Below are 15,010 nucleotides of genomic sequence, written 5' to 3' on the forward strand. Positions count from 1 at the left end.
TTTAATTGCTGTATCTTTATTGCCTTACTAAACACGCACAATAGATCAAGCGATATTTACTTTCAACATGCTTTGAATGCTTGCTGTTAGAAACATTTAGAATCCTAGGTAATAAAATGTGTTTATCCTCATTCAGAAATCTCTGCGAAGTCAGATTTTTATGTACAGAGATCGAACATTCTCATAGCAATTTGACTCACTCAGGAGACAATGGAAGAATATGTCATTGGGGGTGAGGTCAAATTATTGAAGCTTGCAGTGTCTGCTGTGGCTGTAGAAACCGATGCAGGAGAGACATGTTTTGTTCCAGCTGGGGCAGATGAAGGTGTCCTTTTGAGCTGATGGCATTTCTTCTCTTTGCCCTCTTCCCAGCAGTCATTCGTCCTCTGGTCACTGCTATGGATACGTGACCTGACTGCCTGTCTCTAGGCACTGCGGTTGTCTGCAAGGGATTCTCCCAAGGCAGGGCTGATGTTACTAGCCTTCACATAAAGCAATGCAAAGACCATTTGTTAAGGACAAACACTGCAAATGTATATGAATTGGGGAATCCACTCTGGGTAGAGGCTTATCCCCAGTTCCTCTTGACCTACTGTCCCCACCCTCCACCCTGGGGGGTGGGGAGAGGAGAATTCACTCTTTAGCATTCAGTTGGACAAAACATCAATTGGAGCTTCCCCCAGATTGGCATTTGTTTGATCTATCACTAGAGAGCGAGTTTTCTCTTCGACAGGAGCAGGCCAAGGGCAAAACCACTTGGACCCATGACTAGAGAGTGCAAGTTAAGTGGGAAACTGCTCAAAGCTGCCCTTTCTAGGCATGGCACAAGTGGAAGTGTGAGTGAACCCTCAACATTAACCTGAAAGTTTCTAGGATTATTTATTCTCCATTTCTCATGCCATTTTGAAGTCCTCATTCTTCTATTGAAGCAATCAGATTTCCTTTATATATCTTTGATTATGGTTCTGAGGCTCCATGACTTAACACAGAGCCATAGCTGGGGGTGGGGGGCTAGCCAGTTTTTTTGCCCAGGAAGTAGCCTCCAAAGGAACACCATTGAGGTTCCCAGCCTGTGTGTGTGTATATGCAAATGTCTGTGTGCTAAATTGGGTCATTGACCCAGGTCAAATAAAGCCTAGTTTTGTCCCTGCTTAACACCATAGGCATACCTTATCCTCCCAAGCCTTGCTTTGTTGGCTCTTCCTTGGTGAGCACTTACTATTCTTGGCTAGTGAGGTGAGAAAAAGTTTTCCTGGCCTGCTGGGAAACTTTGCTCACAGGCCTTTGCCTCACAACTGGACAGGAGTAACAACATGAGAATGGTGAACACCATGAGCAGCCCCTTCCCTCTGCAAATCCTCATTGCTCAGAATCACATCTCTTGGGTGGTCCAGGGTCTTTGAGAGTGGTCTTTTTGTGAGTCTTTGGGCTGTTGCATCAACTTCAGTAAAGGGATTTTGTCACTCATTGGGCTGCTAACCTCAGCCTTGGTTTATGCAATATGGGGATTGTTGAGATAATGTATTTGAAAGTGCTTAGAATGCTCCAAAACACTCCCTTCCTAAATAGTTTTTCTCACTGAGTGCAATAGAATATACTTCCTAGAAAGGATGAATAAGATTCCTGCTTAAAAAGGTAAAGGTACCCCTGCCCGTACGGGTCAGTCTTGACAGACTCTAGGGTTGTGCGCCCATCTCACTCAAAGAGGCCGGGGGCCAGCGCTGTCTGAAGACACTTCTGGGTCACGTGGCCAGCGTGACATCGCTGCTCTGGCGAGCCAGAGCCGCACACGGAAACGCCGTTTACCTTCCTGCTAGTAAGCAGTCCCTATTTATCTACTTGCACCCGAGAGTGCTTTCGAACTGCTAGGTTGGCAGGCGCTGGGACCGAACAACGGGAGAGCACCCCGCCGCGGGGATTCGAACCGCCGACCTCTTGATCGGCAAGCCCTAGGCGCTGAGGCTTTAACCCACAGCGCCACCCACGTCCCTGAGATTCCTGTTTAAGTCTTACCAATTCACTGCCTTGTCTGCCTTTTGACCTTTTCAAGGCTCATTTGATGACACAATTAACCTATTTCCCAAACTGAATCATTTAATCTGAGGCTTTAAAAAAATGGCATGCAATTTGATTACAGCAAATGAAGGCACACAGTCGCCATGGCATAAATCATTATGGGTAGTTAAGGATTTGTCTTTGTGTTTTTCAGTTGTATTTCCCCTCTTTTGACAGGATAATGCATGCTTTGTAGCAGTTGCTTTCTGAATAGTGTATTTGTATAAAACTCTGTAATGGGAAATGGGCAATTAGCAGGCGGCAATGCTTTGTGCCTGGGCACACATGAAGAGTTTTCTCTCTTTCCACTACATTTCAGGTGTCCCACTTCCTGTCCTGGTCTGGTACAAGGATGCTGTCCCCATCCACAAACTGCTGAATCCGCGTTACAAGGTTTTGCTCAATGGGAGTCTTCAGATCCAGGGACTGCAGCCTGACGATTCTGGAATCTTCCAGTGCTTTGCAAGGAATGATGCTGGGGAGATGCAGAGTCGTACCTTCCTGGATGTGACTAGTATGTCTGGACCTACGTGGGGGTTGGGCAGGGGAGGTAGAGGAAGGTTTGTGGGGCACAAGGCATTCATCTTTCTAAGGCAGCCCAGTGGTACAGAGTAAAAAGAAAAGAAAAGGAAGTCAAGCTCACAGGGGAGGGGCTGTCAGGAGAAACCCCAGAGCAGTGCCTGGGGGGGGGGGGGGAGATCCTTTCCTTGAGCAAGCAGAAAAAGCTTACAGTGATTGAACAATTATGTTGTATTCCCCCTAAGGCTTTCTCCAAGCCTCCTGCTTGAACTACAACACATCCTAGGACAGCCTGCTCCAGCATGGTACCTTTCACAGATATAATAATAATAATAATAATAATAATAATAATAATAATAATAATAATTCATGCAGTGACTCAGCTGCCTGCAGGCTCTGCGCTGCCCGAAACAGCAGCGTGGGGCTTGGGTCCTCCCGCTGTCCCCCCCACAGGGGATTCCTGTGACTTGGAAGAAACAATCTGAGCTCACATGACTAGGAATTTGGACCGTGGGACTGGTATTATTTTTGTTTTTAAAAGCTTAAACACAAAGGAACATTTCATGCAGCCCTTTTTCATATTAATAGTTCTGCTGAGAAAAAGTAAGCACAGTATAATGCATTAATGGTGTGTCACAAATGTGAATGAACCAGGAACTGCCAGGTTAATGCCTCCCTGTTCTATATTTTGTTTTTCTTTGTTTGTTCGTTTTTGGGTCGGGGAGAAGTTACATGTGTAGTGAAGGGTTCTGTGCACACCTCCTCTGGGATACAGCAGGCCATCACAGCGTACAATATAGTTTAATTCTTTGATTCAGAATAATAATCTTAAAGTAGCAATTTAAGCACTGTGGCCACAGTATTAGATCAGACGCACAAGTAATCCTTCCCTGCTGAGTGTCCCTGGATAATGTGGTGCCCTCTGGAAGTTTAAAGTGCCCTCTGATGGCCTGGTCAATAGTCAGAGGTGATACGAGTCAACATCTAAAGGGCACTTTAGTGATCATTGAGATACAGCAACAAGTGCACAACATATGCATTATTCACACTTTTGTTATAGTTAAGGGCCATTTATTGTGGGAATGATGTGGTTGTCTTCCCACGTTAAGGCAGAGCAGTATTACAGTTATGCAGCCTTTGCAACGTTTAATAAGTAGGTTTAGAATAACATATGCCAGCACTAATCCTGAAGTCATGCCAGAGAGATGCTATTTTTAGTTGTTTATTCATTAATTCATTCCCATACATAACCTCCCCTCTCTTAAAGGATAGGGATGGCTTACAGTATTCTAATATTATTTTCCCCTTTTATCATATGTTCCCTTTTCAACCCTCCTTACCCTTCTCCTTTCCAAGTTTGTGCCATTTTTTGTTTTGTTTTCACAAACAACAACAAAAAATCCTATCAAGTGTCCACCTTCTTACTCACAGGAAGCTGCCTTACTGTATACCAAGCCAGACCCTTGGTCTATCTTTAAAATGCTGGAGATTGAGCCTGGGGCCTTCTGCTTGGGAAGCAGATGAGTTGCCAACTGACAATGGCCCTGCTCCTTTTGGTACCACTTGAATTCACAGTTCCATATTTGCCCCACCCATATGCAACCTGAACAAACACAAGCCTATGCTTTTGTAGTTGATGTCAAATGAAGCCACCTTCACTTCTGTAATGGCATTGCCAAATCTGATGGCCCCAGATGCTTTCAACTACAACCCCCCATCAGCACCAGCCAGCACAGCTGTACTCCCATAAGTGTCCCTCCCCCCAGTGTTCATCTATGCTGTGATGGGTGCCAAGGCCTCAAATATCTGAAGGGTGCTGGGGAAGGCTGTTCTAGAATACGTTGAAGGTGATAAGGAAATGAGGCCAGGAGGTCAATTCCACACCCTGACTGACAAGTGGCAGCATCTAGAACAGGGGTCGGCAAGATTTATCTTGCCTGGGCCGTATCGGTCCCGCACAGATCCCTCTGGTGTCTTTGGCGTTGCTGACCCCTGATCTAGAATCATGATTCTGTTCTGCGTGGAAAATGTGAACTTGGTCATTGCCAAAATGGATGAATACCTGGTGGTTGTCTGCTCTGGTGACCTCAACTTCACAAAAGATGGTTTGGTGGGGGGAAGTGGAGAGATTCTCGGCTGGAGTTTTATTTCGGCATGATGGACGGGTGCTTGGCTGCAGCATCTCCTTGCCTTGCTGATTGGCACTGAGCTAAGTCGTTAGATGTTTGCTAGGTTTACCTTTGAACACATATGGTACTCACATAAGGTCTGATATCTTTTCTGGGCAAAAGATAATAGGGGGGGCTGTTTGATCTTGCATTGGAGATAGAAAGAATGAGGAAATGGGGAGGGGGACAGAGATACCATAGATGAAAATCAAATGGAGACTTTTTTTGGCTGACATTCAGCTCTGCAAACTCATGTCAGGCTCAAGAAGCTTTTCATCTTATGTAATGGGGTTGAAAGCAAGTAGTTTTGTTTATTTCAATTTATCTATCCCCCCCCCCCCCAGCTGCTTCTTTTTTCTTCTTTTTACTTTACCACAAAGTCCTTTTGCTTCCACTTGTATGGAAACTGCTTGGAATTCATTTTTCATTTATCCAACAGTCCACAGTTGGGGAATTCCTAGGAGGTGAATAATGAAAAGCTACTGTCTCTTCTGAAAAAGTTTTCATGTTATTGTCGTCATTCCCTGATCCATTACTAGTCTGATAAATATGGATACAAAATTCCACAAGTAGTTGAGAGATCTTTCAAGGAACTGATCCTTAGGAACAAAAAAAACTTTGATTCCAGATATTGCACCAACGTTTTCACGACTGCCGACGGACACCACCGTTACCGAAGGGATGACAGCGGTTTTAAGATGCGATGTCTCAGGAGCACCAAAGCCTGCCATTGCATGGAAAAGAGGTAAAGCCTTATTATTCTTTTGGGAAATCACTCTAATTGCTGCTGCTCACCAAGAAGAATTAGCATAGCATTAGCGTTTTCATGCACTGCAAATCAGAGAATTGAAGCTGTTCACACATGGTGTTTTTCAGGCAACCAGGTTTTGGCCAGCGGCTCCATTCAGATCCCCAGGTTCCTCCTCCTCGAATCCGGAGGGCTTCAGATCGCCCCAGTCTTTGCTCGGGATGCTGGTGACTATACCTGCTGCGCAGTCAACTCTGAAGGATTCCTAAATGCTTCCGCTGCTCTCACCGTGTGGAGTAAGGACCATGTTTGTTTTAGAGTTTAATATTAATCAAGGCTTAATCAGTTCTCATTGTGCCCTCAGGAAACCAATTACAACATTTCCATTTCATGGTGTGTATGTGTGGAAGGGAGGGGGGGTGAATAATTTAATAGAAATTATGTTTGTGGATTTTAGAGCTGATTTGGAGAGATCTACAAGGGAGAGTGTTCATTTGACATCTTTGCATTTCAAAGCAGACATTAAGTTTCACCAAAGCCATCCTAATCTACACAGCTGGAGATACCTGCAGATTATTTCAGTAATTCATGCACTACGAGGCATGGCTGCTACCTGTACATTCTCATTGTATCATCCTGATAACGTGCAACTGATACACATATCACGATGTGGTTGTAGGAGAAGCTAATAATCTCCACTGGAAGTTCCCTTCTGAACAGGCTGTACTGTATAGTATGCCCAGGTTGCCAGTTCATTTTAATGTCCTGCTTAAACCTTTTAAATTTGATTTAATTGCATCACACACTGTATGCACAGCAACAAGAATGAAACTGTTATATAACCCAAGGGGTAGAACAGAAAAATCCAGCACTCTCAGACATGGTGCTTAATGGTGTCTGATGTTCACACTTACCGTTTGACTCTTGTTCCTTGTACAGAAATCTCTTCTGGCATTATGGTGTATTATTGCTTCTGGAAAATGGGACTTTGCTTCCATTTTCCATTTATCTTCCTTTTCTTGCACCTGGATTCAGCTGATGTGATCTGTGGCTTTTCCCTTTATATGTTGAGGCATTAGGGAGAACTTTTTGTGCCTTAATTACTCACTGCAATGACCTCCATTTCCTGGTCATATTTGAATGACGGGGATTTAACAACATTTGGGTAAATGTCATCTCTTATGTGTGTAGAATATTATGGAAAAGTCTGTGTCTTTGGAGCCACTTGATCTGATTCTTCCCGTCTTTCTCCTCATATCCGCAACCAGCTTTGCATGGATGTGTTGCTTGGGTGTTGTCCAGCCTTTCCACCTATTTTGAAGCTTTTGAAGGCTGTACAAATGAGCTAACACACACCGCTCTATGGTTTAACATGAAACAATCGCAGGGATGATTAACAGTGTAGCATTTACTCCTTTATGGCCTCCAGTCAAAAAGAGACGGAGTCTAAGAAAATAATGTAGGTTTGCCTAGTGGGAAGCCTCCATGCCTTTCCACGTGAAACTGCTTTTTCAATCTCCCTGCCTCCTTTTAAAACAAGGGTTGGAAGTGAACTGAAGCAATCTGAGCTCTTGCCTCCAGCCCAGCCCTCGTCTTTCTCATTTTGGAGAACTAGAGTATCCTAAAGGGCAAACTCTCTGGCCTGAAGATCAGCATTTCTCCTGCGTCCCATGGCCTCCCACCTGATGTGCTCCTTGCACCGTTAGACTGGTGAGCTAGAGAGAGAGGAACACAGTGAGAGTCAAAGCTCTGGTGCTGTGGCATCAGGTCCAGTGTGCTCCTCCGTGCCAGTCTCTGGCTCAGCAGACCCCTGATCACCAGCATCTAACTCAGAGATGCTTAGGGGGCAACACAGTAGCCTCCAACTCAGTGTCCTGGTCATGACTGGATTCTGAGATCATAAAAGAGGGGCTGTTACTGAAGAACCAAAACAGCAAAGCCCCCTTGGCTGTGCAGAACAAGCTCCTGCCAAAGAATGCAATATTTTCCTATATTAATCCAAGCTTCTGAACTGACTGGTTGGCCAAACGCCTCTTTATCTGCTGGTAAACCTAAGCACTGCCTGTGCTGTTCTGGTCCCAAACAGGAGTCTCACTGGGCCCAGCAAGGCAGGTCAGTTGTTGAAGCATCATGATGAGGTCCGAGTGGGCAATTTAGGAGGACTAGAGGTGAAATAAGGGCTTTTGAGCCTCTGCCTCCAGTTCAGTTCTGCTGGGCTCCACACCACTTGGACAACTTGAAGGGAGTCTGACTTGGGGGGGGGGGGCACTTCTTTGATCCAAAATGTTCCAGAAGGCCTGTAAATGCCATCTTTGTAGTGAAGATAACTTTAGGACTTATTGTTAGTTGCTGCAAGAATGAACTTGTATATGTTTATCTGCTTTGAAGCTTCAGTTTTGCTTCAGGAGAGGCTTCTCATGCTGCCTGCCTGTGAGCTATTCCCTTTTCTGAGAGATGGATACAAACTGGGGAGGGGTCTCTAAGGTAGGAGTGAGATGACTGGGCTATTGATGTCAGCCTATGGAGCTTGTTCTGTGTATAAGAAACACTTAACCTATTGGCACTTTGTGGACAAGTCATGACAATGTCCTGCTGTTTTGGCACCCAGGTCTGTAAAGGCAGCAGGGTTCTGTGGGCTGTGTTGTAAGTCTACACCTTGCTTTAATAAAGCACTAGAACTGGCCATTCTGACATTTTTGACACCTGTCTTTGGTATCCCTGCACCAAACCACCCACACAGGCACTCCTTTGGGCCTGCAAATCAGAACCATCCAAATAGTGAGGCATTGCATGAGGCACTCTGTTCATCAGCTCCAGGAGCAGGCTTTAGTTTGATATGGGCCCCAGTGTTGCCAGTGGCGGAGCTTCATGCTCCAGCACCGGGGGCATGGCTGGTGTGCATCCTGGGAGCGTGGTGTGCATCCCGGGGGCATGATGCACTGCCCTCAGGATAGTGGCGCACGTCCTGGGGGCGTGGCACCTAGCGTGGGGGGCAGCCATGATGGCACCCCACCAGGATCATGGTGCTGGGGGCGGTGTGCTCCCACTGCCCCCCTCTTCCTCTGCCAGTGAGTGTTGCAGGATCCGATTTCACAACCTCCTGTTTGCCAGTCTCAGAGCCAGGAACCTGGTCCATTTCTTCAGCCAGTGTCCTTGTAACCTCTTATTCTGTGCCCTGATCACTGCTGAACTCTGACACCACAGCACACATAGGCACTATTGCTCTTTAAGCCCCAGAATGCACAGCTGCTACCTGAATGACTGATGCAAGCCAATAGTCTGGTCCAGCTAGCTTTTCAACTCTGAGCTCAGCTGATGTTCCACAAACTGCATGTTGCAAAGCATCCTCAAGAGATGCAGTTTGCATAGGAGAAAAGATCCTTCCCTGTCAGTCATTTCCCCTCTGAAACTTCCTCCCAGTTGTCCTCTCTTCACCCCACCAGTATTGTAGACCTGGATTTATTCTGGGGGGTGGGGGTGGGGAGTGGAATGAAACCCTGTAACTCCAAGAGATAATTTCCTGGGACATTTTGCTATTCAAAGTAAAAAACACATTAAGAGCCTGTGTAAGTATACAGTCCTTCTCTCCTGAAGGTAGCTAAGGCATCAGGAGCCAGCCTTGGTCATATCTGCTTTCTTCCCACTCTTTCCTCTCCCTGGCCTGAATTATCTCCTACTGCTGCAATAGCAATTAAAGGAAATATCTTCATCATTAACACCATAACTGCAGCTGGTTCTTCTTAACCCAGGATCTGAAACTCACTTTGAGCTGTTGTTTCAGACTCCACTTACTTGGGAACTGTGGTTTGCATTTACCATGATTAAAAATCACTGTGACAGTTTCCCTAAACTGTGGTTATGCTGCGAGTAGGAGAGTCAGTCTACAGCAAGGTGGGAGGCTGGCTCCTTAATCATGCTTAAGAAGTAGCTACTTGCCCTAACACATGACAAACACTCTGCTGTAAAATTTACTCTAGGTCTCTTTTTCTAATATTGCTGGGCCCCTGGAATTGGAATCCCGGGGGAAATTAAAGATGGGAAGGGGATGTGATACTGCATTAAACTTTTCCAGTAAACACTGGCTGTGGAGAACTTTGCACTTTCACATATTTGCTAGAGGCAGGGGGATGGAGGAGCAGAAATTTTCTTGTCAGGAATGACAAATGACCTGGCTCTCTGCCTTCAGAGGCCAAACACCCAAGCCAAGATGGAAGTTGGCAATTTTACCTGAACTGTGGGTCGTGTTCTTTTCAGATCGCACTCTTATCGTTCGCCCTCCTGAGGACAGCACTGTTATTAAGGGAACCACCGCGATGCTGCACTGCGAAGCTGCTCATGACCCAAGAATTTCAATCAGGTTGGTGGTGTCTGCACTTGCTTCTGCCGTATATTTGAACTTAATTTTACAAAATGTGGTCACCGTGTTTGGCGAGCTCTTTCCAGGCACCTGGTTTTGTGCTGGTATTCCCAGTGATGGCATCCTCTGGGGTTGCAGGTTGAGCTATTATTCATGTCAAGTCCTTTTTATTTCTCCACTTCAACCTTATATATTATTTACAATGAACTGCGTTCCACTTCATGACTTCAATACAACTACCCATGATTTACTGTCAAGGTTAATACAATATCAATAAAACTGACTTGTCAGAAGCTGATACTTAATGAGAATGAAACCCAAAGTGATTTGAGGGGATTGTAGGAACGTTTGCGGAGAGAGTCTTGAAAATTCCTGAAAGCATCCTTTCTGCTCTTGAACAAAGCGCCAGATCAGCCTTGCAGAAAGTACAATATGTCTTTAAACTGCCAGATTCTGCAAGCACGGAGTCAGAGGAATTCCCTCTCTGCTCCTTTGACAGGATGAGCATGTACACAAATGAAAGACAGGCAAATGAAAAGGGGAGAGGCCAAGGAAGGATGCCACAGTTCCCTTTGGAAAATGTTAAACAACGGCATTTGTGTAAAAGAGAAAGGAAAGACATCAAGTCTTGCATTAAGAAGAGGATGGTATTTTAGAAGCTTTCTCTGCTGTCGCCACCCCCCCACTCCCCCCGTTAAGGGCTGGTAGGATTATGACTATGAGCTCTGCTATAGATGGTTTAGAATAGCTCTATTCTATTAATCATAACATTGAAATCACTTGTGGGAGAAAAGTATTAAATGGATCATGAATAAAAAATCAGAAAGGTTTAAAGCTAAGTATAATTAGCATTTGTGTAGTGTATTTCAAGCATCAACGATTCTTACATACAATTCCTCTGTGTTCCTTACAACACCCTTGTATGGCAGGCAAGGGTATATTTTGTGATTCATATACTAAAGGAACTACTACAAATATCCTTCAAATTCACTGTTGTTGTTCTGTTTTGTGTTCTGCAATTTAAATTCAAATATATGCAGGAGGAAGCTGTTGTAGCCCTTGGTTATACATTTTGCCTGCCCATGTACCCACCTGTGAACTCTGGCCCTAATCCACAGAAAATTGGGCCCAAGGACATGGGTGGAGCTGTGGGTTAAACCACAGAGCCTAGGACTTGCCGATCAGAAGGTTGGCGGTTCAAATCCCCGTGACGGGGTGAGCTCCCGTTGCTCGGTCCCTGCTCCTGCCAACCTAGCAGTTCAAAGCATGTCAAAGTGCAAGTAGATAAATAGGTACCACTCTGGCAGGAAGGTAAACAGCATTTCCGTGCACTGCTCTGGTTCACCAGAAGTGGCTTAGTCATGCTGGCCACATGACCCGGAAGCTGTACACCGGCTCCCTCAGCCAATAAAACAAGATGAGTGCCGCAACCCCAGAGTCGGTCACGACTGGACCTAATGATCAGGGGTCCCTTTACCTTTTACCTATGCAGGGGCAAAGGCAAAGGGGAACAAGGCAGGAAATACTGTAGCCTTTCCTGTGACATAGACTCAGTCTAAGAAACGTAGAAAGGAGAAAAAGAGCAATGACAGGTCAGCGGTAGAGAGGCATCCATTAGTATCTGTTTGCATTGTGTAAACCTCTTATTGCCTTCTATGGTAAAATGTATTTTTTAAATGAAGTAAAACTTGGGTTCTAAGTAGGTTTTCAGACTCTTGAAATATAAAATATCTGATACCTGACAAGTTCTGGGTGTGAAGCCAAGAGGAGATTCAGGACTAGGTAGGTCTGCAGTGGTACCCACTAGCTTCTGAAGGGTCTGAAAGCCTATTTTGGAGTCAAGCACAAAAGTTGTTTATTTGTGTATAGTCTGCAGGGCAACAACAGCACACGCATCCAGCCGGGGTACTGTATGTCTTTGCCCCCTTGTTTTTCTGTGATCCAAAATCAAACCAAGTACAGCCTGGGTCAGTCTGGCAACCATCACTTCAAACCTGCTTTGTTTAAAAAAGAATAAATGGGAAATTTGCCATTGATTTCTAAGGAGTAGGACTGCACCCTTCACCTTGAACTATCGTACATTTTATTAGTCTTGCCGGCCTGTCAGACATTCACCGCATCCCAATGAGCCCTTGGTGAAGGTTGTGATTGAGCATCTCTGTTCTACATAGTTATTTAGCTCTGTTTTTACCATATAATTTCAGCACTTGATATTTCATCATTTTTAACGAAATAGACAGCTGACTTTAACGGTCTGAAATACTGTGACAATCAGGTATGTTTGGAAGAAGGACAACGTTGTCATAAATCCATCTAGCAGCTCCCGAATCACCATGGAGAAAGATGGCAGCCTCACCATCAGCCAGACGTGGTCCGGAGACATCGGAGACTACACTTGCGAAGTCACATCCTCTGGAGGAAATGATTCCAGGGTGGCCCGCTTGGAAGTGATGTGAGTATCCCAGGGGCAGGCAGCTTTGAATGAAACTGCAAGTGGTTGGCACCTCCCTCTTATTTTACTCCACTCCCCTGCAACTTCTGCTTTGACTTTTCAACTGTTATAAGAAACACAGCCAGTTCCTTACTTTTGTACAATTGTCTCCAGTGGTATTTAAGCTCGAATCTGATTTACCACACTTACGGTGTTTCCAGATCAGGGAAACTGGCTAGCCCAAAGAGGGCCAGCCCAAGCAGATTATGACTGCTGTAGTTTTCCAGACTCCCTCGTATGAGCCTGCTCAGAACATGCAGTTCCAGGTAATTCATTAGGCTGAGTCCCAGGCACCAGCCATGAGCTTCAAGCCCTGGAGTCCCTGACCATGGTCTGAATTTGACCAGGGATTTCCTTAGAGAGAGCATTCCCCATAGTAGCCCTACAGTTCTGGGACTCTGCCAACTGGGTTCTGTCACATCACCACAGGCCTTTGGGAAAGATCTGATTCACAACCACACCCAACACCCACCCCATTCTTGATGGCTTTTACTTGAAGGCTTAAAAAAAATGTTCTGCTTCCTTGTTGGTTTTGAGTTTGTTTTAATTATGGACTGGATGTTTGGTTATTGTTTTCTGGCTTTTATTATTTTCCTGGTTTCCCCCCCCCCCTTTTTTTTTTTTTTTTTTTTGCTTTCTGAGTAATTCATATTTTTGTTTTACACTTGTTTTGTACTGTTTTTTTTTAATGGAAACCGCCTTGAGAATGCTTTTACTCTTCAAGGCAGCATATAAGCAGGTTTTTAAAAATAATAATGATATGCTCTGTTGAGACCTATGAAATTGAAAAGGGCCTGCATTGATTGTTCTTTCTTGTCTGAACTGATCCCTAAGCTCTGATGGAAGTAGAATGTGAATGAGGCAGTCAGTCTTGTTGAGCAAGAGAAGGTGATATTCTAATATGACTGACGCTTAGAGTAAACCTGCGTACTAATATTTTTTGGAAAGCCATCTGTTTCTGCCGTCTGCTTGTACCTAATCTTTTCTTGGAGAAGATGCCTTGAGGCTGCTTCTTCAGCCCTGCTGTCTAACGTGCTCATTTCTGAGATTTTGTTACATCCATCTTGGTTTCATTACAGCATCACCACTTCAGTGCCAAGCCTAGATTGAATTCTGTTCTGAAGCCATCCATTTTTACATCCTCTCCTTTGGTTCTTATCCTGGAGTGCATTTTATGCTGCTGGTAGAAATCCAGGGCTGAGGAGAAAATTCCAAACAGATTGCCACCTCCCGTACTTAATTTGTTGTCTCTTGTGCCTCTGTAGGGACTTTGGTGCAAGGATGGGTCTGGCTTTAAAATTGTGACATTGAAGCCAAAAGGCCAATGTCTGCTGAGAGCATTTAACTGTGAAAGGCCCCTGAGCTCTTACCATCCTTTGTAATCTCCATCTTCTGGGCAGGGGCCAACCAAGGTCTAAAGTTGGGGGGTTTTACCAGCCTGCTACCTGTGATTATTTTAACTGGAGACACCAGAAGTTAAACCTGGGATCTTCTGCAAACCAAGCATGTGTTTTGTCTCTCTGCTGAGATTCCTGCCAATGACACCAAACATTCACGGTCAGGGCTCTGGTGGGGTCTTCCTTTCTCTCCCACAGCCCACTTCCTTTCCCATAGTTTCTGTTCTTCCCAAACCTCTCAAATGTGAAACAAGTCAGGTGGCAGGAGTCATTCCATGGTCATACCCCCCCCAAAATGTTGTCTCAGAATCATCATCACGGGCAATTTATAGGAGCATCAGAAAGAAGAGACTAGATGCCAGCATCAGGCAAACAATGCAAACTAAACACAGTTTGAATGTGTCCATTATTAAGTGAGAGTTAATAATAGTGATTCTCACAGATGTATAGTAACGAAACTCCAAATGACACCCTGTTAAAAAACCATCTTGTTGTGGTTTCCATCTCCATATATTCCTTAAATTGCACTGACTGCCTCTTCCCATTTGTACTTTTTATTTTGCATGCTTCATCTAAGTGAGAACAATCGGAAAGAAGTCAGGCAGAAAGCAGATTATCTTTTCCACACAATAGAGAAGGGTGGTTTTTTCTTTCTTTTAGTAATTTCCGGCTTTTCTGGTGGGCTGTTATCCAAGAGAGAAAAATTACTCCTATTTCATAATGTACCTGCAATGGGGGGAAACGGACACATGTATACACAAACACAAACACATACACAAATCTCTTTCTCCATCAAATGCAATGCATGTCCCTATATGGAACACAGGTTTGAGATCCTCAATTTTTCTTTGGGTCAGATCCATAGGCAAATTTAGTGTTATGCAAGTGAAATTGAAATGTCTTCCCCAGAGTATGTTCAAGTTTCTCTCAAATCGTTACTGACAAAAAACTGTAAGGAGGGTTAGGGTTAGGGTTATGAGAAATTTTAAGTGCTAATACAGAATGAACATCTGTGGAGGGGCTTGAACACAGCGTTAAAAGCACATGCTTGGCATGCAGAAGGCATCAAGTTCAACCCCCAGAATCTGAAGGTGATGTTTAGAAAGTTCCCTCCCTGTAACTGAGAGCAGCTGCCAGTCAGTGCAGATGGATCAATGGTATGATCCTGAAATGCGCTCCGGGTGCGGATTCCTTTGAGTTTGATCCTAAATCTGCAGTTAGTGCAGAATGCTGCTGTGGCACAATTGTTGACAGGAGTGAGTGCTTGCCAGTATA

At 44.7% G+C, this 15,010-nt stretch overlaps 1 protein-coding gene across 7 annotated transcripts in view; it reads left to right on the forward strand.

Moving 5' to 3' along the window:
- The window catches only part of SDK1 (sidekick cell adhesion molecule 1), a 586,517-nt gene that overhangs the window by 352,341 nt on the left and 219,166 nt on the right, over nt 1–15,010 (forward strand). For 5 of the 7 annotated variants that reach the window (XM_083413291.1, XM_083413295.1, XM_083413296.1 and 2 more), the window contains exons 10-14: nt 2,375–2,569; nt 5,371–5,487; nt 5,619–5,786; nt 9,745–9,847; nt 12,123–12,299. In XM_083413291.1, the coding sequence (XP_083269417.1) occupies nt 2,375–2,569; nt 5,371–5,487; nt 5,619–5,786; nt 9,745–9,847; nt 12,123–12,299 (760 nt within the window). The remainder of the gene's footprint in view (nt 1–2,374; nt 2,570–5,370; nt 5,488–5,618; nt 5,787–9,744; nt 9,848–12,122; nt 12,300–15,010) is intronic. The other 2 variants (XM_083413293.1, XM_083413294.1) reach the window with 2 other exon arrangements.

This window comes from Podarcis tiliguerta (assembly GCF_965153285.1).
Source record: "Podarcis tiliguerta genome assembly, chromosome: 14".
In the NCBI taxonomy this organism is placed as follows: Eukaryota; Metazoa; Chordata; class Lepidosauria; order Squamata; family Lacertidae; genus Podarcis; species Podarcis tiliguerta.